Source organism: Parasteatoda tepidariorum, chromosome 4 (assembly GCF_043381705.1).
Source record: "Parasteatoda tepidariorum isolate YZ-2023 chromosome 4, CAS_Ptep_4.0, whole genome shotgun sequence".
Taxonomy (NCBI): domain Eukaryota; kingdom Metazoa; phylum Arthropoda; class Arachnida; order Araneae; family Theridiidae; genus Parasteatoda; species Parasteatoda tepidariorum.
This window is the reverse complement of record NC_092207.1, coordinates 31,703,401-31,727,598: the sequence shown is the minus strand read 5'-3', so window position 1 is coordinate 31,727,598 and position 24,198 is coordinate 31,703,401. Positions and strand designations below refer to the sequence as shown.

Genomic DNA, 24,198 nt, shown 5'->3' with positions numbered 1-24,198 from the left:
ACACTGGTTATCAGATAATGTAGAATAGTAATGCTTTTTTTTCTTCTAAACAAGTCGTTTAAGACCATTACCTCATTGGACTATCCTACTTCTCTTTTCGTTAAGATCAGTGGAAAAATTTAAATTTAAATATTGCTTTAACATGAATTAATTTATGAAAGTTATTAAATGTTATTTTGTGGTAAAACTTTATTTACGTGAAGCTGCATCAATATTATTATAATTTATATGCTGACCGAAATAACGTATATAGCCTTGAGAACGAGTTCAACGAAATAAAAAAATTGAGATTAATGTGGCGTATTAACTAAAACAGAATACTGTCAAAACTAATTGTGACCTTCTGTTTACATCGCTTCATTCATAAATATATATCGAAGAAGCATTTTGTCATTTTTACAAGAAAGCAATCGTAGAAATTGTGACGCTGGCGACACATTTTCGCCACTCAACATAATTTTCGAATAGCTAAGTTTAAATTTCGCAGTGATCCTCAGCCCGACACTCATTGCTGAGAAACTGTTGTAAGTAAGTTTAAATTATACTATTAAATCACCCAGGGTATAAAAATTTCAGAGATTTGTTTATTTTTATTATAAAAAAACAATTTTATTGATTATTTCCAAATAGTAAAAGATTTAATATTATTTCTGAGGGAAAATTTAAAATTGTCTTAACTAAATTTATTTCTACCATTTAACAAGTACTGCTGGTTATTTGAATATTTTTCTTTCTTGATCACTTTGTTTCACTCCTTTTAATTTTAGAACAATTTGTACAAAAAACTAAAATGGATAATTGCTAATCGAAAATCTTATATATTTTTAGTGGATCAAAAATTGTATATTTTAAAAGTTTTACTTTGTTTTATCTTCAATAAATATGTTTTTACATTATGATACGTAATTTTTCTCAAAAAATAAATGAACAAATTTTATAATATTTTTTTTTGGAAATTTTGTTTGAATTTATATATCTTTTTAAAAAATAATAAAAAAGAAAATATGCAATTTTCAACAATAAAAAAATTGAAACCATCACTTAGAAATTTTTAAAAAAATAAAAATTTTCGCTTGAGCTTTGCGAATTTTTATGCTTACATGTTAGAGCAATTTAAAAGAATATATTCGTACAAAATGTATCTGTTCAATACAAAAATGTATCTGGCTCCTATTGAAGCTTCACAGCATTGAAATAGACTACGTTTCTGAATATGATTAAAAATTTTGAAAAAAAAATATTCTACAATCTCAGAAAGATTACTGAAACATAATTTTGACAATATTTCTTTTTGGTTGATAATGAAGTATTACTCGAATGTTATTTTTCAAACATATTTCATATACATTTCAGATATATTTTAAAGAAATGAAAGCGATTTTAAATAAATAAGCATATATTACATATATTATCAAGGATATGTAATTGTATAATAACATATATTATGCATAATTAAATCGAACATATATATAATTAAAACTATTGACATCTAAATTTGTAATTTTTCTTACAAATTCAAAAACATTATTTTTGTAAAATAGAACCATGTTGATATAGAAAAAATATCATGGTTAAAGATTACATTAACTATTTTTTTTACATTAACTATTTTTTTTTTACATTGATTTACATTAACTATTTTTTAGAGTATTTCTACAAAAGCTTCGAATGCTTCTAGTAGAATTAGCATTAGTAAAATCATAATAGACTTAGTAAAATCATCTAATTGTCGAAAAATATTTTTGTTTAAACATATGTTTGTGATTTGTTGTTTACATTTTTATCAATACAATTTTGCTGAAAGTTTGTAAGCTAAGTTTTGTAAGATAAGTTTGATTAAGTTTGACTTTTCCTTTCTAAATAAGAAAATCTACTTAACAATTATTATTTTATCTCATAAATTAGGGATGTATAAATTTTTATTCTTTTCCTTTCTCAATAAATGCAACAACCAACTTTTCATTTCCATACAAATGTGCAAAGTGCAAAATATAAAAACATATATATCTTCCTGAATAATTTTAGTTCTAATGATCAGATTTTCTCGATCTAAGCTGCGATTATAATGATTCAAAAATGCATCCTCAAAAGTGCAAATTGAGTCGTGCTTAATATTAATTAAGTTACAGAATCAGACTATTTTCACTACCAAACTATTGAGGGGAGTAGCCGTGATCAGGAACATATAGTCCCGATAGTATGATCAGGAGAACTATATAATAATTTGGATGCTTTAATATTACGCTTCACTTATTTCTGAAAAACACTACTTAAATTGGTCGAACAGTTCATGAGAAAAAATTCTTCAAAAATTTTTACTTTTTTAAAATTTTGTAACTCGATACTATATTTCGCACGAATTTTATATTTTGTCATATAAAATTACACAATTAAAAATTATGTAAAAAATTGTGTACCTAACAATTCAATATTTTTTTCGATACTCATAGAAAATTCCATGAACAAAATATTAAAAATTATTTTTTTCATGGAATTTTCTTTCAATAAACGAATTTTATAATTGAGTACAAAAATTTTTTGACACTCCTTAAAACTTCACACGCTATGGCTAAATATGCTAACTGTGAAATTAACGTTTTTGGACCCCAAACTTGCCGAAACTAAAGGCCTCGATTGCCTTGTAAAGTAGCGTCACTCTTTTCCTTGCGACCTTTGTGCCGTTTTCGATTTTAATTGGCTGTCGCCGATCACATGGTTAAACACTCACCATTTTGTTGACTAGATAAATGGACTCCAAACTATACTATTGGGACTCAATATTCCAAATTGTGGCCACCGCCATCTTTGAAGGTGAAAGTTGAAAAAAAAAGTATGTTTATACAGAATAGTGTTTGTGTTTATCATTTAATTAATAGTTAGCATTAATAATTACCATATTTGCGGTCATAATTTTAAATTAATGTGATTGGCTCCGATTATTGGATTAAAATTTATTCAATGTGTTATCTTCATCATTTCTCACGTTGTACAGCAAATTACACTGGGAAACAAATTTTTCGTTGTATTTATAGAAGTAACTTGATCTTGACTAAGTAAGGTGTGAGAATTTTATATCTAAAATTAGTTTTACTGTTAAAGCTAAAAAATATTTCCTTAAATGCCTTTAGTCAATTTTTTGGCGAAATATACAAGTTTTAAAACGTTATAAATAAAAGGAGATTGCTTAAATGTTACGACAAACTTCAAAGAGATTAAGGCACATCAACAAACCAAAATTGTATAGAAACCCCTGTTCAAAAATTTCTAAGTATGCGGCTTGGGGAGCTTCCCTAAAGAAGTTTCCCTCCCTTAGAAGTTTGTCACAACATTTATGTGATAATGTTGTAGGGTGTTTTTAAACCTATTCATCTCGATTAATGACTAAAAATGTCATTTAAAAGAAAACTTTAGTTAGGAGGGAGAAACTGAATGTAGATTCAAAATCAGTGTTACAAAAGTATTTAAGATTTGTTAAAAAGTCTCATGCAACAGAAGGAAAATGTGTTTCCCAGCGTAATTCTTCAATGTTAGGACAAATGAATAGGATATAAATTTTTTTTATTTAATCTTCATCGATTCTACCGTTATATTAAAGAAAACACTAACAGGTTAACTTCAATTTTTAATTTCAAATCAAAGAATTTTTTGACGTTCCTGTTCAGCTAAATATATTTTAAACGGCTAATTAATTCTCGTTTATGGTTGTTTTGACTTTTAGCAAACTCATTTTAGATAAAGCGCCAACAATGAATCTCAGAAGCTTCGATTGATAGTCACTTTTGATCAGTCACTCCTTATATAGCTCTCAGATAGATTTATTTTAATGTCAGCAACAACCTTTATCACAAGGCATAAAAAGGTTTATAAATGATTAGCAAATAAAGCCACGCAAACTTGAAACAATGTTAAGTTTAACGAGGCTAGTTTATGTGCTATGAAGTTCGCATTATTCTTGCATAAACTACCCTTATTGAATCTGCCGGCTAGAAAAACCTTCCGAATTCGAGGATGAATTGTCATTCGCAGTCATCAGAGTAGAAAGCGATTTCAAACAAAGAATAAATTCGCATTATTTTAGATTTTATAACTATCACCGAATCCAGGTTTAAAAGATCTGTCTTTTATAAACTATCTTTATCACTTTAAATAAAAAAAATTAGTCTGATCATTAAGTCTTAAACGCAAAAAAATGCTGTATTTAACTAGGAAGTAAAATAATCTGAAATAATCTTCAATGAGGCATGCAGCATTCTTTAAAATAAAATGACTGGATATTTGATTCGATAATAGACTTAATTTTTCAACAAATATGTACAAATTAATTCGGTTCTATTGCCATTATGGTTAATTTGAGAGTGCGTTATATATGTTCTCTATCTTTTTCGGATAGGAATAACAGGAATATTCTTCCTCACTACATCATTTTACATTATTTAAATATCGTCTAAGTATAATTAAAAATTTCTAAAACTTACAATTCAAAGGTTCCGATCACCTTTACATAAAAATTAATAGTTTTATCCATTATAATAAATACTAGGAGGCTCCGCCCCCTGCTCGCTAACGCTCGCCAACCCCCGAGAATTGCTACCCAATCCTATGTGGTTCACGCAGTGAACCATGTCTCGCTGCGCTCGCTCGCCAATGAACACAATGTTCTAGCACAAAGACATAATATATTATCATCNACGGGAGGGAAAAGAAATAAAATCAAATATATATGATAAGACCTAAACATTATTGAATTTAATTATCTAAATAAGAATTTATACAAAGTCTTATAATATTTTATTTCTCTAGCAATGCTTATTTTTATCTAAAGAAAAGTTTATAGTTACATAATTTAAAAGCGCACATGAAGTGCCTTGTGTTTATCGAATATATTTCATAAAATCAAATATATTTGATTAATTTTTGAATAATGGTTGATTGGTGGAATTTGTCTTATGCACATAAATATCAGAAATCATAATTGTTCAAAAAAAAAAAGTTAATAATTATATTTATTTTAAAATAAATACTTTCGTTTTAAAATGCCTTTCTTCTTGATTCAGAATATTTTATTTTTTAATTATATTCACTCACAGAATATTAATATTCACTCCCTGGTGTCCATGAAAAGGACATAAGAATAGCTATCTTCTTTTAAAATTAGGTTTTATGTCTTTTGTTATCCATAAAAATCATAATAATGCATCCAAAATAAATTTTCCTTCTTTTCGAAACTACTAAAGTTCAAAATTTCATATAACATGCAATAACTGTATTTTCAAATCTATTTTCGCTTCAAATCCTGTTTTTGTTTGACTAACTTTCTGTTTTTACAACGATGAAGACATCAAGAATCGTCTTAAAGAAGGTTATATTTTATTTTTTCAGAAAAATATATTCTTTTCTAATTCAAGGAAACTTTGAATCGTCTTTATAGTTCTTGAATAGCTGGTTCAGTAGCAATTACTAAAAATATACGTTTTATAACAATAAAATTAAAGATAATTAATTACTATTTTCTCTAATCATTATTTTTCGAGCTCGTGAAAATTTAAGAAATAAAGCACAGTTTTGCATGAATAGCGTAATAAAATCTCTTACTTACTTATTATTATATTTAAAATAAAGAAAATTTGAAAACCTAAAATTTCTGCAATTTATTTAATTCCAGTAACACAGGAATCAAAATACATCGCTTATTTAATTTTTATGTAAATTTTAAAGAAGTTGGACATTTGATATTGTTGGTAAAATACTACAAATATGTGTATGAAAGTTACGAGCAATAACATGTTTTGGCCATTCGAGCCGTAGTTTTGTTAGCAGTTACATCATGAAAAAGCCACGCATTTTCGCTGGCTCCCGATATTTTACCAGGGATTCTGAAAGGGAATCCCTGGTATATTCGGTTGCAAGAATATCCTTAACTTAATCAAATGCCATTCAAACGGGAAAATTTAGAAATAATGACTTGTTCAAAAACATGTCGCCGTTCATTCTATAGCGAATTTTTGGAATTTTCTTAATGAGTATTTTTCTGAGAATTAATAATTGGCATTCTGACTTCTCATGACTTTTTGAAAAAGAACGATTTCTACGTTTTGAAATTGATAAAATAATCTCTTTTTATCTATAAATTAATAAAGAAGGACTCGTATGAGACATTCTAAGATGAAAACAATAAAATAAAAATGTAACTTTTACGTGTTTTAAGTAAGAAAAATAATTATATTTTTTATTTAATTAAATACCCTAGGCGCATCATTTTCGCAATAAACTTCTGTCGGCACCAACATTTTCAATCACATCTTTCAGCGATGTGTCATAAATTTTTCGTTTTAAATACGATGGAAATAAAAGTGTGCATTTGTTGCATAATGATTATGTAATTACTTCGAATTTCCTCTTATCACAAATTTTCATCTGTTTTAAGAAAAAATACTTTATCTTTTCGGAACTGAAATATCAATTCTGATATCTAAATTCAATAATATTTTTAATGTTTAGATCAAATCAACACTTTTAACGAATTTTTCATTAGATGACATAAATTGATTTTTAATAAAACTTCTAAGAAAACAGACTAGTTTATTTTTTATGCGAGATTCATTTGATTTCGAATGCAATGTGTGGAAATTTTATGTACGCATTATACAAAAGATTTATTGAGGATTTCTTTGAACTGTGTAGATTTCTGACCGAACTCTTCCTCAAATGATAAAATGTAAATATATAGCCTTATTTTTTTAAAAATAAAAGTAAAGAAATTGCGCAGAGTAAGTAAAAAAGAAAAAAAAATGAGAACTTTGGAAAAAAACTTTTATCTCTAATATGGTCCATATTTGTGCAATCACCATTTATGTGTCAAAAATCAAAATAATTCACAGTAATTCTCACGCGAAATAATCCAAATGCTTAAGATCCAAAGAGCCTGAGAGTCATCTTTTAGCAGAAAGTTGTCATCAATATTAGACAATGTTTAAGGAGTATCAAGAAAATCCATCTTACTGATATCATTTATATTCGCCTCTGTTCATAGTTATCAGGCTAGACTGAGCTTCAGAAATTTTCCCAAAATTTCATTTTTATGATCATCAAGTTTTAACTTCTTAATCATTGAAAAACAATCATGTGCTCGATAAAGCTTCACAAATTATAATTGAATATGCTTTAACATTAGTTCCCAGAGTGTAAAAGATTTCTTAGACTGGACAAATCATAAGGCAATAAAAATATGTTTGCATCAAAAATATAAATTTTATTAAATGCATAATAAATGGAAAAAGAAAAGTTATTCACAATATCGTTCATAAATTGGATTCAGATCATTCTCAACAAAATCTTATAGTCTCACATACACGATATCATATAATAACACAATCATCAATCAATCATTTCGTGGGTTATAGGATTGTTCATGAACAAAATACTTTTCATCAGAAAAAAACAATTTTATTTCCGTGAATTTCTTTTTAATCCTTTCATTGTATTTATTAGTCTCTTTTTATGTTATAAATTATTAGATACTAGTATTTTTGTTTTATTTGGTGATTACGGAGAGGTTATTAGAAAAGACACCTGCACTGGACCCGGTCTCTTTAAGTCTGATGTGCCTGTTCCCTTTTTTAGGTCTTTTATGGATAATTTTGACCCAAAAAAAAAAAAAAAAGAATGCGCAATTATCACTGATACTGCTCACAATAAAAATAATTTAAAATAATTCGCACCTAAGATAATCCAAGTATTAAGATTTTAAGAGCTTGTGGTCCATTCATTCTTAGACAGGAAGTTTTCCCCAATATTGGATAATATTTAAAGAATATCAAAAAGCATCACATTGCTATTAACCACATCTCCACCCCGCACCACATTCGGCAGTGTTCGTAGTTTTTAGAACGATCAGAAGAAATTAGAAAAGACTGGGAAATATACTATATTAGTTGAGGAAATGACAAATGACAAAATATATATATATATAGATCAGAAACCGTCAAGCTGACCATGAAAAGTTTTGGAAATTTCCCCCTGCAGCAAAAATATGAGTTGATTTTAAAGAAATCCTTGTTTCTAGTTTTTTATAAGCAAACTTGATAGTAGTTGCCAATTGTTAAAAAAAAAAATTTAAGCAAAATGTAGCTTTCTTTAGATTTTATTATTTTCATAATAAACTTTTTTAAAATATCAACTTACTTTTACGATTCTTAAACCAATATATTAAACTTTCATGTAAATTATAATGTATTTGGATCACTTATTTGTTTTTTTAGGATATTAGTTTTTCATCCGATTGAATGTGATTTAAAGAAATAAAGCATATTTTATCTCTTAAAAGATGGAAAAAAAATGCTAAATGAAAAATTCTTAAGAGATGTTATTGAAAAGATAAGCAATTTAAAAACACATTTAATATAAATACTAATTTAAACTTCAATGACACAGTTTGTGTCATACACCCCTGTATTTTTTGCTCACCCCTGTTGTTGATTTGCTAAGAAGCAATCATTTCCCCGAAAGCTCTTTAGGGCCAATAAAACGATATCAAGAGGTCATCAGTTCATAATCTGATATCGTGTTGTTCATAATATTAATATAAAAGCACCTTAATTTTATTCATTTTTTTGACAGGAAGCATTTATCTAGATGGATTCTAAGAAGAAAAAACAGTGTATTGTAGACGGAGATCATCGCTTGGTAAGTATTAATGATTCATGTATTTTCTATCTTCAATGACTTTTCTCTCATTTTTATTTATTCTTTCATAACTTTATTGTTATTTTTATTTATTATTGCTATTACTTTTACTTGTTATCTTTTATTTACTTTTTATTATCTTTATTTTTGTTACTAGTTTTAAATAATATCGTTTTTATTTACTTTTATTATTTTTATTTATTATTATTTTATTTATTTTTTTATTATTGTAATTATTTTACCATTATGCACTTGTCCCGCAGTGGACTGGTCGTAAAGACACGGTTCCCAGTAGAACACCAAAGTCAAGCATCACTTGCTGCTGTCAGTAAGAGGGTGGGTGACAACTTTGATCAGCCTATGTAGGGACCGAGGGTGCGCGATATCGGTCCTCGGTAAACTGTTCTACCGTAAAGTGCTTGACTTCGCGTAGGTCATCGAGCTACCAAAGCGGAGGAGCTATCTCCTTTACAGAGGGTCAAAATTGTGAAGGCATATGTTCGGATCATCCTCAGGGATGTTTCCCAGACCGTCGCCAATAGCCCATAGTGCAGCTTTAGTGCGACGTAATAAAATACCTACCTACCATTATGCATATTAAATTTATAATGGAAATAAAGAAAAAGAAATAATTCCTGCAAAAGCAATGTAGTGAGAGGAAAAACTAGCATATTTTTGCAAAAAAATTTAATTTTATTTAAAATATATAATAGCTTTGTCCTAGTTTAAATATTTAATATTATATAAAAGTTTATAAACTAATCTGATTATTATTAAATTTGAGTAATTCTGTTAGTTAATCTCATCTAAGACCTAATAGTCGTTTACTTGCTAAATGAAATTTGAAAGCCATTTAAAAAAATCAATTGCACATATCTACATTATGATTTGCAATACATGAGAACAGCATGATAAAAGAAGCATTGACTCATCCACCCTCTAGGAGTTGACAACCTAACTAAAATGACATCTAAAGTAAAGCATTGCAGGTGGTCAACTTACGCAGATTTCAATGAATTAAGAAATAATNAATAAAACGATATCAAGAGGTCATCAGTTCATAATCTGATATCGTGTTGTTCATAATATTAATATAAAAGCACCTTAATTATATTCATTTTTTTGACAGGAAGCATTTTTCTAGATGGATTCTAAGAAGAAAAAACAGTGTATTGTAGACGGAGATCATCGCTTGGTAAGTATTAATGATTTATGTATTTTCTATCTTTAATGATTTTTTTCTCATTTTTATTTATTCTTTCATTCCTTTATTTTTATTTTTATTTATTATTGTTATTAATTTTACTTGTTATCTTTTATTTATTTTTTATTATTTTTATTTTTGTTACTAGTTTTAATTAATATCGTTTTTAGTTATTTTTATTAGTTTTATTTATTATTATTTTAATTTAGCTTTTATTATTGTTATTATTTTATCATTATGCATTTGTCCCGCAGTGGACTGGTCGTGAAGACACGGTTCCCAGTAGAACACCGAAGTCAAGCATCACTTGCTGCTGTCAGTAAGAGGGTGGGAGACAACTTTGGTCAGCCTATGTAGGAACCGAGGGTGCACGATATCGGTCCTCGGTAAACTGTTCTACCGTAAAGTGCTCGACTTCGCGTAGGTCGTTGAGCTACCAAAGCGAAGGAGCCATCCCCTTTGCAGAGGTCAAAATTATGATGGCATATCTTCGGATCATCCTCGGGGATGTTTCCCAGACTGTCGCCAATAGCCCATTGTGCAGCTTTAGTGCAACGTAATAAAATACTTACCTACCATTCTGCATATAAAATTTATAATGGTAATAAAGAAAAGGAAATAATTCCTGCAATTGCAATGTGGTGAGAAGAAAAACTAGCATATTTTTGAAGAAAAAATTTAATTTTATTTAAAATATTTAATAGCTTTGTCCTAGTTTAAATATTTAATATTATATAAACGTTTATAAACTAATCTGATTAATATTAAATTCACGTAACAAATCGCAATTTATTCTGTTAGTTAATCTCATTTAAGACGTAATAGTCGTTTACTTGCTAAATAAAATTTGAAACCCATGTAAAAAAATTAATTACACATATCTTCATTATGATTTATAATACATGAGAACAGCATAATAAAATAAGCAGTGACTCATCCACCAATCTATGAGTTGACAACCTAACTAAAATGACATCTAAAGTAAAGCCTTACAGGTGGTCAACTTACGCAAATTTCAATGTATTCAGAAATAATATTAAGGAAGAAATCCTTAGGAACAGTGAAGAAATGTCAAAACTTTTTAAATTTTAGTTTTCTAGCTAGGATTAATGACTTTTTATCATTTTTCTTCACATAATCGTTGATGGTTCTGTTTTATCACTTATGAATCATTGAATTGTTCTGTTATCATATGAACATCTTAGTAATGTGATGAGTAATAAGTCTTGACTAGTTAATGACATATCACTTTATTAGAAATAAGATTATTACTTGTTGATGGTGTACAATCTTATTTAAGTTAAACATATTTCATTTAGATTAACTTGCTCTCAAGGCGTTAAATTGTTAAAAATCACTCTTGCTGATATTATAAATGTAATTTTTTTTCGTTTCAAATATTCTTCTAAAATTTCGTAAAATAAAATTTCTTTTTTAAATGTAATTCTTCAAAAATTAATTCTCTTTTCTTTCAGAAGTAGCCTCTTAGTTAAAACCATTTTGAGATTTAAAAAAAGTAAAATAAGTTCACTTAAAAAGGAAATTAAGCTAAATTTCAAGTCAAAAATAAATACAGTTAAGAGATGCATACATCTTTCAAAGAAGGAATGCAAAGTGATGTATAAGTAAGACCAAATAACACAAAATTTAATGAAAATTTATTTTATAAGTAATAATTTTATTTATATTATGGTCCACTGTGTATATAATTTCAGAACGCTAATGATAATTTGAAATTTAGTTATAAACTTTTATCATAAAAAAGAGATGAATCAAAAATCATTCAAAAGTCGTATTGAATGTGTATCTTACAAAGATATCTATGAATCAAAATAAACGATGTAAATTAGTACTGTAAATTAATGAAACTTTTTACTGTTTCATTTCGCTTTATCAGTTACGCATTATATTATTAAACATAACTAGTAACCAAGGAAGTATATTTTAATAGCTTATCTACATGATGACTCTGTGCCAAGTTATGTTTTTCGACAGCGACATCTTTTGGAGATTCTGATGTCAATACAACTCCTTTTTTTAGCAATCATAACAATAAAAACAAATTCAAAATAAACTTAAAAGTATTAGCAAAATAATAAAAGTAAAAAATATATTCGAAATCTTTAGAACAATCTTTAAGATGTGTAAGATCTTAAATTACTCAGTCTTTAAGATATTAAAATTTTTTGGATAACTCAGTCTTTGAGATACTCACAGAAGATGTTTCGAATTCTAGATTTCAAAACATAAAATGTCTCTTTTAGAAATGTTATAGAGTGTCTCTTTTAGAAACATTATAGAACGTCGATTTTAGAAATGCTTATAGTTCAGACTTTCAGATGTTTTGCTGATATAAGTTGACCTTCTTAAGGGAGTAAATGCAAAACAAAAGCTACTACACACCTTTTCTAAAGACATACACCGTAAAGCCATTACATTATGACCACCCTCCATCTATAGCAGTGGCCTCGCCCAGGTTTTCATGGTTTCTTACCCAGGAACAATGTTTTCATGGGGCACATTAGGACCCATAATCCTCATAGAACAATCCCTGACGTCTGTAAGCTACTTGAACATAGTTGCAGACCAGGTTCACCCATTCATGGCAACAGTTTTTCCTGCGGGGGATGGTGTTTATCAACAGGATAATGCACCATGTCATAAGGGTCGAATCGTCATGGATTGGTTCGAGGAACATTCCAGTGACTTTCAAGTCATGTCTTAACCCCCAAATTCACCTGACCATAATCCAATAGAGCATTTGTGGTCCTACTTGGAAAACCAAATTCGTGCTACCACGCTACCTCCTCGCAATGTGAGAGAATTGCTGGACCAGTTGGTGAGCGCTCGGTACCAAATACCTCAGACTACCTATCAGCACCTTGTGGAATCAATGCCACGGCGGGTGCTAGCAGTTTTGAGGGCTAAATGTGGTCCTACATGTTATTAGCAGGGTGGTCATGATGTAATGGCTCTTCGATGTATATTGGTAGATGCATTATAGTTCAGATGATCATGAGAGGCCGATTATTTTTCTTTTGGATCTATTGTAGATTGTTTCTCATCAGAAGTGTTATTGGTAAAACTTTATTATCATGATCATCACCTGAGATACAGTGGCGCTCACGTACTTAAGGACATGTCTTTATGAAAAGTAAAATCCAAAATTTAATGTTCACGCATAAGTTTATTGAATTGATAATTATGTATTGGAACAAATAACTTATTTTTAATATATTTTCACAATGAAAATCATTTATCTAACTGTTATACTTAAATTATGTAACATTACAGAAAAAATATGCATTCCGCATACTTAAGGACAGCAAAATAAATATTTCTTAATCGTTAATAAAATTAATAATAATATAAATAATGTAACAAAAAATAAAGATTTGGAGCTATTATTTAGTCGGTAAGCCTTTTGCGGCAATTACTGCTTCACATCTACGAGGCATCGAATCTATTAATCTTAGACATCGCTCAGGAGGTATTGCTCAGGAGGTTCTTGGACACAGTTCCATAAATCACCTAAATTTTTTTGGTTTTTGCTATTTCACATATTTATCCACATCTATCCACATCATCTCGATCGGGTTGAGATCTGGTAAGTGGGAAGGGCAGGGCAAAACCTCAATTTTCTTGCTTGACAAGAAGGCCTTCGCAGTTTTGCTCGTGTGCTTTGGATCATTATCGGCTTGCATGATTGGTTTTCTTGAGCGAAGTTTCCTGTAATAAGGCAGAAAAACAGTCTTGATAATGTCCACATACACATGCTGATCCATGATGCCTTCGATTTTGTGAATTGGACCACATCGTGAACGTGTCATGGCACCCCACACCATCACCGAGCCGCCTCCACCTTTTACAGTTGATTTTGTACACCGTACATTAAATTCTTCACCGACTCGACGCCTCACATAACTTTTGCCATCTGAGCCCATTCTGTTGAACTTCGATTCGTCTGTAAATATAACTCGATTCCAGTCAGCCGATGTCCAGTTTCGGTGTCTTTTTGCAAAAGCTAATCGAGCTGCTATATTCTTCTTTGACATCAACGGTTTTTTCCTACATACGCGACCCATAAGCCGAAACTCATTTAAAAGCCATTTGATGGTATTATTTTTTACGTGCTTGCCTGTTAATTCAGCGAATTCTTTTTTGATGTCCGGGATGGTTTTGTGACAATCAGCTTCAAAAATTCAATGAATAATGCGATCTTCTCGTTCGGTAGTTTTGAGAGGACGTGGTTTTCGTGATGCTTTTTCAATACTTTTGGTCACTTGAATAGATTTCAATACTTAGAAAACTGCTGTTTTTGATAATTTTAACCGCCCACCAATTTCTCTAAGGCTTAAACCTTCTTTTCTCAGAGTATCTATTCGACATCTCTGTTCATTGCTAACATTTTTACCTTTACTCATAATAATGTTGAAATTTGTACAAAAAAAATAAAAAAAATTATTAATATAATGTTTTAAAGCATCAAACAAAGATAATGTAGTAAATTACACTTACATTGATCAATAAATTGATTGTAATCATTCAATAACTCATGATTAGACAAACTGTCCTTAAGTATAAGAAACTTAGCAAAATATATTTTTTAAAAAACTTTTTATGAAACACTTGTGAACACGAATGAATTATTTGAGGATTGAAGTTCAACTAAGGTAGAATTCGTCATTATAGTTGATAACTTGATCAAAACATAATATTCATCCAATATAATGACGCATTCATTTTGAAAACACGTCCTTAAGTACGTGAGCGCCACTGTATGATGTTATTCTTTTACTATTACAAAATGTTGACAATTTCTCTTTAGAATGCTGTTGTTTTCAGCAAGGAATTTTTTATGAACTTGGAGTTACTTCTCTCATAACTTTAGCTTTAATAGGCCCATCTTTTTAATCTCAAAATCTTACTATACCATTCTTACAGATCTTAATGCTTTCCTTATAGAGTGCTTTGAATATTTCTTCCTCGGACCCCCTTCCTTTTGTCTTGAGTACGTGGGCAATATTGTTCTTAAATTTCTGTTCATGAGAAGTTCAGTAGGTGACTTACCACATTCTAACGGCGTTGCTCAGTATTTTAATAAAGCAAGTTGAAAATCTGTTACTCAGTCTTTGATTTTTTGTTTTGCAATCTTTTAACAATTTGAACTCCTTTTTCAGTAAGTCTATTTGACCTTGGAAAACTAGATGTGGACATTTTGAAATCATAGGGTTTAGCAAATCAATTTTTATAGTTTAAAAAGCATTAAACAAATGGAATGTATGCCATGGTCTGTCATTAAGGCGGACACTGCGTAAAGCTTCCTTACTCTCCGTGGACTAGGGTGAACAACTATGTTGGTTAGAACAACCTACTACGAACCCGGAGGTCATTGGTTCGATTCCTTTTGGCACACAAAAAGAAACTAATAACTAACGAATAATAACTAAAGAACTTACAAATTGCGTCGGTTCTTAAATAAATTCGATTACTCCTTTTTTTTGTTAATTTATTTAATTTACTTTTTTTCATTTTGAACACATGGAATTAAAAATCTTTCTAGTAGGCTTTATTACCGACGCATAGTTTTCTTTTAATCTAATTCAATGTTTATCTATAATGCATATTAATCTATGAAAAAAAAAGCCATAGAGTTTGATTAAAAGATATATGTAGAACAAAAAATTTGTGAATTAAATATCAGGGAAAATCATAATAACTTATACTTTGAGCTACTTAAGTCTTTATTTTATTAAAAATATGTTTATTGGAATAAACGATTCAGAAATACAGAAGATGTATAAACGATGTTCTGTCCTATTTATAATTGCTTAATTCGAAAAAATTTTTTTTTAAAAAATTTTTGCTTCATTTTCAGCTTTTTTTCTTTTTAACCATACTGCAGTTGGATTAAAAACTGTTCCCATAAATTAACAGTCTTTAATAACATTGTAGCATTAACATGGAGAGCTCACAATTGATGTTAAAAAGAATGCTAACTTATTGACTTTGGAACATTAAAAAAATCTTGTCGGAAATAAATGGAAAAAAAAACGAAAATAAATTTTTATTTGAAAGTATATCAAAAAACACAAATCCGGTGATACTAGCTAAAAGTTTTAAAAAAATATTTTGTACTGCTCGTGCAAAACTTGAAGTATTTACTTACTTCTGTATCGCTTAATCTCTCTGATATAGTATCATTTTACAATACAATTAAAATAAATATAAAAAATTAATTTAAAACAAATAAATAATTATGTCTTTAAAAATAAATAAAACTATAAAAAGCTTAAATATTTCAGTGAAAAAAATTGCAAACCGCATTCATTTCTTAATTTAGGAATGAGATTTTACTCAAATTGAAGTGAGTAACAAGGAATCATTTTTAAAATAAATTAGCTTATTTTTATAGATTTTTATCATAGACTTAATTTTAAATTTTTCAGGAAATACAAGGATTTCGAATATCTTACATGAAAGCAACCTGCGTTTGGCTTGGAATCTTGATGTCATGTGGTATTCTATGGGCTGCTTTGAACTGGAGAAAGCGGTATTATATGTATTATAGTCATTCACCATGCACCTTGAGAAGAGCACAGAAGGTTTTGTTAATAGTAAGTGAACGTTTTCTTTGAACTTGTTTCTTTCTTGCCTATAAAATTCCATTAAAAAATATTTTAAAACAAAACCATGAAGCCTATTTTAACCTCTTGGGGACGGGTGATTCAGAAAAGCATTCGTGCAAAATCAGAATCAAGTTGTTATTAAATAAAAAACGGTAACTTAAATGTAGTCGTTGCTAATTTGACAGACTTACTTTGCTTTTACTTTAACTATTGTTAGTTTAATCATACATATAATCAATGTTAATTCAAAGAATAACTAAATAGTTTTATTTTGAACAAAGTAATGGTGAATTAAATAAATCAAACAATTATAACTCCACCCACAAATAAACTGTTAAGGAATTACTTTGATTACCAGTTTTATCTTTTTACCCTGATTGTTATGGTTTTATGCTGGCACGTATTTGTGACAGTCGGCGCGAAAGGGTTAATCAAAAAGTCATAATTATATTTCAGATAAGTTAAAATACTTGTTGTTGTTGTTGACGTAGTCCATTAAGACAATGAGGGGGCGATTGTTTTTTTTCTAATGGCACCATCTATGACTGAAAATTCGACTTCTGCCACACCCATACGTCACACCCGTTTACAGGGCAGATCCATTAATTCCTCCACAAATCGCAATTTTGACCTGAACCAGAGAACGATCACTCTCCAATCCAGTACACCAGAAGTATAATTTGTTATGTGAACATTTCATGGGAAGACTTTGTGACCCGGCAGATTTAAATTGTTCCAGTCACCATTTACTACACGGGCAGTCTTCTGCCGGCTAGATTCGAACTCTTGTTCTTACGAACGTTATTCCAGTGCAAAATTCTAGTTGGAATTATGATATAGTCTGAAAAATGTTATTTGGAAATGTAATCTAGTGAACTTTTGTCTTGGACTATAATGATAGAACACTGACTAGTGAATGTTAAATTTAGCCAACACTTCCTTAGAATTGAAAAAAGAAATTGGTTTTAAGGTGATGCGTCTAAACTTTTTTTAAAACAACCATTCCTAAAAAGTTATTTTAAATCAAACCTTAGAAAAACCCATACAACACAAAATATGCAAATACATTTCAAATAAGTTAAAAATCTCGATTCAGCAAAAACATGATTACCTGAGAAAAAAAATTGATATGTTATGTTGAAATCGCTTTTGTAATTTCAACCGATAAGAATATTGCTAGAAATGTAATTTTGTAAATTCATTTTATCTAGTATTTCCATTTTGGACTTATTTTAGACATATGTCTAACAAATGTATATTAAGTTTTAACGGACACTGCAGCCAAACTATATAAAAACTTTGATTTTAAGACGCTACGTCTGATATATTTTAAAACGCACTTGCAAAAAAGGATATTTCAAAGCAAGACTCAGAAGGCTATATAACAGAAAATGTCGCAACATTTCAAATGATTAAAAAATCTCGCTGAAACTATGTCATTGTCTCAGAAATATTATTTCAAAATGTAATCTTGTAAAATTTTTATCTCAACTGTTATCGAAATAAATCTGATGCAAAGTTTCAATGGATACTGCCTCGACTTTAGGATGTTTGATAAAGAAAAATAATGATTATAAACATTTTTGTCAGCTAAAAAGTATCCTATTAGAATCAAATTTAATACAACATAAACGAACATTCAGCCAATTTCATCGGGATTTTACTTTTCTTCAGTTTCCAATACCCTAAATAAAGCTTAATTTTCTTGGGAGCATAGGACATAAAATATTTAAAAAATGTAATTTTTAAGAAAAATACACACAGAATAAAGATTTTTTGTTTCAATTCATAAAATTTCAAAAAATTAGGAATGTACCAATTAGCTTAGCTTCATTCACTATAAATATAGTAGCTCTCTATTAAGTTTTTTAAAAGTTTTTTGATATCATCGTCCCTTGTCAATAACAAATCACAACTTAAATGCATGTACTTAAAATACAATATTTCTGATATAAAATAAAGTGTATGAAATAAATTATGTAATATAAATTATATAATATAAATTATATAATATAAATTATATAATATAAATTATGTAAAATAATCTAACTTTATTCACTGCTTTCATGTTAATTAAAATTCAATTTAATTTCACAGGATAATTATAACCAAGACTTCGTGGTAAAGATTAACTACCCATTGGACATAATCTCCAAGCAATCGAGATACTTCTATTTCAAAAAAATGAAATATGCTTGGAATGACAAGGAATCAACATTTACTGTTGTAGGGTAAGCATAAAAAATAATCGAAAATAGATAAACCCTATTTATCTCGATAATTTTCTTATAAAAAAACATAATCTGTTTTAAGATTCGAAAAAATTTAAAAACCTATAATAATCATAAACTTTTAGAGATAAACAGTGATGAATTTAGAAAAGTTTTCTTATTTGAGAGATTTTGCATTCGCACATGCATTTCAACTCGCTCACACATATGAGTTCTGCGCTGCGATGTTAATACAAAACAGTCTCAGTTCCTTACAGAGCGCGCGGGATGCTGTGAGAGATATCTTTAGAATAACTTTTCTCCAATACATTGACTCCCAGATTAATTTGTATACAACGAGAACATAGTAACCAAAACAATTCGCTTCTTAATTCGCTCGTTAAAACAGATTCGGAAGAAATGAGATACCCGCAAGTGACGTAGTGTAGGTTGCTATTGTGCATGCTCACGAAGCTCAAGTGTGAACGGAATTTTCTCTAGATCAGTTAATGAGACTATAAAATTACCTACTTGAAATGTCTTATGACATTTTGTTTACATTTCGTAGTTTTGGAAGTGGATATAATATTTAGCTACACTGAATATTTGTGCTGTGAGGAATATTATTTTTTTCACGAACTTGAAAGCAGCTGCATTAAATAATAATTCGTAAGAAAAATTCTTTTTCGAAGCATCTTGGTTTAAATATTGAGCAATAAACATTGACCTATATACTCTATAAAATAAAACAATAACCCAAAATTCTTAATACCCATCTGTCTTATTTTAGAAAGTAAATGTTACGAAATAGTGGATTTTTACATGACAAGTGAAAAATTTAAAAGTGTTCGATAAGTAAATCAAACCTGTTATAAAATGTAATGGCTTGTTTTTATTACTTATTTTTTCCTCCTTATTTTATCTTCTGAATCAAAAAAATAAGATAAACTGTGTGTTTTATAACGCATGCATTAGAAAAATCTGCTTGTTTTTCATTCAACTTTAAAACGGTGAAGAAAATAATTTTTCCAGTGTTATGAATAAAAATGTTATAGTTTTGATTGAAAACTACAAAGAAATAGCCATCATTTTTGTTAGAACTTTTCATGAATTCTTCCTTGCGAAAGAAATAAAATTATTATGATAAGTCACATGTACATTTTAAACATCTGAATTACTAGAGTAACTGATTAAGCAAAGACAGTGATTTATAAGTTACATGAAATTAGTTACGTAAACTTGATTAACATTCCTGCTTCCAGATAAAAATGCTTGCTTAAAAAATTTCAAAATTATTCAAAGGAAATTTAATAATAAGTATTTTTGTTTTCAGGAAATAAAGCTAAATTTTATACTTCTTGCACACTATTATTAAAATCACATTTTAGTACTTTTCTGGAATAGATACGTTTTATTACATAATCATTCATGTTTCTTTTCGTTGTCAACAATGAACAACACTGAGTGTATTGTCTTTGAAAGTAACGAAGAACTTTATGACTACTGATAAAATCTAATGAAAAAATAGCTCCAGAACTCTCTGTTTTACGAAATACATTTTAATGAGACATTTGTAATTCTATTTTTACTCCTAGTTATTACGACTGATATATTTAAAGTTCGTATTTCTTAAGCGGAATCCTAGAAATCCGTGAAAGATCACGTGTGTTCCGCAAGTTAACATTTATGGCAATAATAATTTTCCAAATCCGTAATTACATTTACATCAAAATAATAAATTATAATTTATTTGATATTTTGAGAAATTATTTTAAAAAATAGCATAATTTTTAAAAAATAATTCTTAAAATAAAATATTGAATAAATTACGAAACGAATATGCATTTTTAAAAAATCGCATCAGTATTTATCTAACTTTTCAATAGGAAAATAAAATGACCAAATTCTATCTAGATTAAAGAATTGATACCAATAAACAAATTTCTCCCAATACTTGATCCAGGAGTTCCGTTGTCTTCTGGATTGGGTTCAAAATTACAAGGCTACGTAGTTGAACATTAGTAGTCGTAAACCCGAAAATTGGATCGGCTGTTCAACGGTGATTATAAAATAAATTAAATTAATAAACAAATTTTATAAGTTTTTGGATATCTTAGTATCCAATGCATTTTCTAAGACGCATTAATTAATTAATTAAGCTGTGCTGATTAAAAATATGCGGACCATTTTTTATCACCTAAAATTCTTTTCTTAGATCTTTATTATTTACATTTCACTAGAGCCATTTACTAAATTGAGTTCTCATGAGCATATCATTATCTAAGAAAACACTCAGGTTAAGTCTCGTCGCGTATATACTGCGTAGAAATTTCTTGTTAGAAATACAACACACATAAAATCTATACACCCTGAAAATACATCTTAATCTAAGGTATATATCATTACGGTACACATCTTAAGGGTTCATGCAGTGGCAGATAGAAAACTGAAACAAAGAGCATCAAAAAAAGACATGAAAAAAAAAGATGGAAAAGTGGTACCGAAGCTTCAAATTGAACTTGGATTATAATCAAATTTTAAAAAATATTTATTTACATTCAAATAAATATTTAATTATATTGAATTCATGATTAATATCCTGAATCAAATCGGTCATTAAATTTATCTAATTGTTAAAGTAGTGTATTTTTCCGATGCTCTTTTCTTTTATAGAGCTTTCTTCTGTGGTTCTAGTATAAAATGTAATTCATTCAACTGTTTGACTTAATACTTCTGATTTTAAGACTATTATTCATAAAAAGACGGTTGAAAAACTACGATTCTTCTCATTATGTGTTATCAAAACAAATATTAGATTTTCTTTGGTTAGTATATATCCATAGCTGCTAATAAATTTTATACATAAACTTGGGGTTCCGTCAAAAAATTTCCATTCTTTAAGATTCCAAAGACGAAAAAAATCAGGAACAGTTGCTTTAGAAAACTATGAAGCAAAACCCTTTCACACAGATTATTAAAATAAAAAATTTATACCTTTTCCATATGTTCTGAGATTCTGGTAACTATTACTAGAAAAATAATGTTAAAGGAAAGGAAATTTTATGAATAAAACTTCCTTGAATTAAAATTTTTTATCAATATTTGAAACTATCAGAAAAAATAAATAATATAATAATTATTGCCAAGTTGTAAAGAATTGCAAAACTTTTTATTAGTAAAAACAGTATGTAAGTTATTGATAGATTCCACCCACTCTCAATGCGTATACAGTAAATTTGGAATTGCAGCACAATAGTTCCCGTTAGGAGAAACTAGGTCCATTATCCCAGTCAAGTAACCCATTGTATTTATTTAAAATCCAATAAATATTTAAATCTTAGATGGCAAAAACATTCTATCACCACTTGTTTCACAAAATGTATAAACAAAACAGTTTATACATAATATTTTTTAAATTCCTAGACAGAAGAACATCAGTTTAGAGTAGAAATCTAAATCAGAAAAACCTTTTTTTTAAATGAAATTAGTCCCAACGGTCAGAGTGTTTTATAGTGGGTAGCTTTTGTTAATGTCCCAATACTTAGCGTTTTATATTCAGCTCGAGAAACTTGTAATGCACTATTAGCCCAGCACTACATCATTTTGTAGGGGGCAAAAATAAGAAATTACACTAATGATATACAGTAGAATAAGTTAAAATTAAATGTATTCTAAAATTGAGGTTTGTCACTAAAATCAATAATTAGAAAGCTAAAGTCAAGTGATTAAAATAGCACAATGTAAAGAATAAAATACAGAATATAAAGAGGATAAAATACAATTAAATGTGCAAACTTAAATTGAAGCACGTAGTAAAATACTATGAAATGAATAAAATTAAATTGAAGCAAGAAGTGAAATACAATAAAATGAGTCAAATTAAACTGAAGCAAGCAGTTAAATACAAAGATAAAATATTGTAGCCCATACCCATTATTTAAAATCAATTGATTAAAATAGGTTGTTAAAATTCATAAAGACCATCTAAAAGACAGCAAAGAAATAAAGAGAGTCAGGGAATCCTGTGAATTGGATTATTTGGGTCCTCTGGGATTGTAGGTCTTCTAGTGTTATTCTTATGAGGATTTTGATAATAATAGTATATATGAAAAAGATCAATTATGGATGCATCAAAACATTCATGATTTTTTTATAAAAATAATCTTGATCTGAAATTCGTTCGTGTCCTTTGCATTTTCGAGATCATTTTGAAAAGGTCTAACTCTGCCGTGGTTGAATACAATATGCTTAATCACTCAAATGGAAAGTTTTATTCTGGAGATGATATATTTAATTATCTCAATGTTTATTGCCGAGAAGACAAAAATTATGGAAATATATACTGCCTATTCAGAACAAATCTCAGATATCCAAAAGATGCATTCGTTCTGCAGATTTTGTAAGCAATTTAACAATAATAAGTCTTCCCTACAATTTAAAACAATCATATCATGTTTTCTAATTAATTCGAACAAATTCATAATTTTATTTAAGACTTGTAAAATAATGCAAAAATTCATTAAACAAAACGATGCGGCAAAAATGCGAGATGATGTAGTACTTCGATTGTAAGCAAATTGTCTCCGCTATAGGTAGCGAATTAGATAATACCAACTGATTAAGGGAAAATTCTGTTTACACTTTCATCCGTGAGCATGCGCAAAGCATCCAAGAGGTCACATTTGTGGATATCAATGATCTTCTTCTTGAAGTGCAAATACCCAATAATCACAAAAGAAAGCTTTATATTGTACAAAACTGAACTAGAAAATAAATCAGCTTACTCATTTATGATAATTATTTTCAAAAATTAGAATAAAGCTTGATTTCAATTATTTATATATTTTTTTGTTTGAATTTGGCAATTATTTACGCAATAACACGCATGGATCGTTTCGTTGTAAACACGAATATCACTATCACTTATTGATTGCAAAATAATTGGCAATTTCTCTATTAATACTTCCTATTTCTCAATTCTACACTCGAAGAAAAGTGCTTTGAATGTAGAAGGTGGTGGTTTACTTGTATGTTTTCAAACACCATCAAATTCTGAGTTTTGCAAACATTTTGTCAGGAACAGCACGCAACAAGCAGGCAAAAACAAGTAGGTAATCATTCAAGTAAATGGTTAACATGAGAGCAATTATTTCGATTGTGTAATTCGTAGAAATGGCAATAAAGGCTTTAAATGGTTACCTTTTTCTTCCGTCTATGAAGAATAAATTCACCGAAAGAAATGTTTTTAAATCCTTTCAAAAGAGATAAAACTGTTGCGATCACTCAACTATTTTATTCTGACAGGTTTAATTTTCAAAACGTTTTGGACACACTCTTTGGTTGAATTCGAATAATGCTCAACAAGACAAGAGTAAGCAAGAGTTTATGTAGGAGCAAGAGTTTATGTAGGCTTAATAGCCTACATAAACTCTTGTAACCAACGGTAAAAAAACATAATTAATTTGATAAAAAC

The 24,198-nt window shown here is 28.8% G+C and overlaps 1 protein-coding gene across 1 annotated transcript in view; it reads left to right on the top strand.

Annotated features, from left to right (window-relative positions):
• The first annotated feature begins 390 nt into the window (after window positions 1-390).
• The window catches only part of LOC107456608 (polyamine-transporting ATPase 13A3), a 71,191-nt gene continuing 47,383 nt past the window's right edge, over window positions 391-24,198 (top strand). The window contains 4 exon segments of the mRNA XM_071179614.1: window positions 391-524; window positions 9,812-9,877; window positions 16,336-16,503; window positions 18,613-18,746. Of these exon segments, the coding sequence (XP_071035715.1) occupies window positions 9,827-9,877; window positions 16,336-16,503; window positions 18,613-18,746 (353 nt within the window). The 5' untranslated portion in view covers window positions 391-524; window positions 9,812-9,826.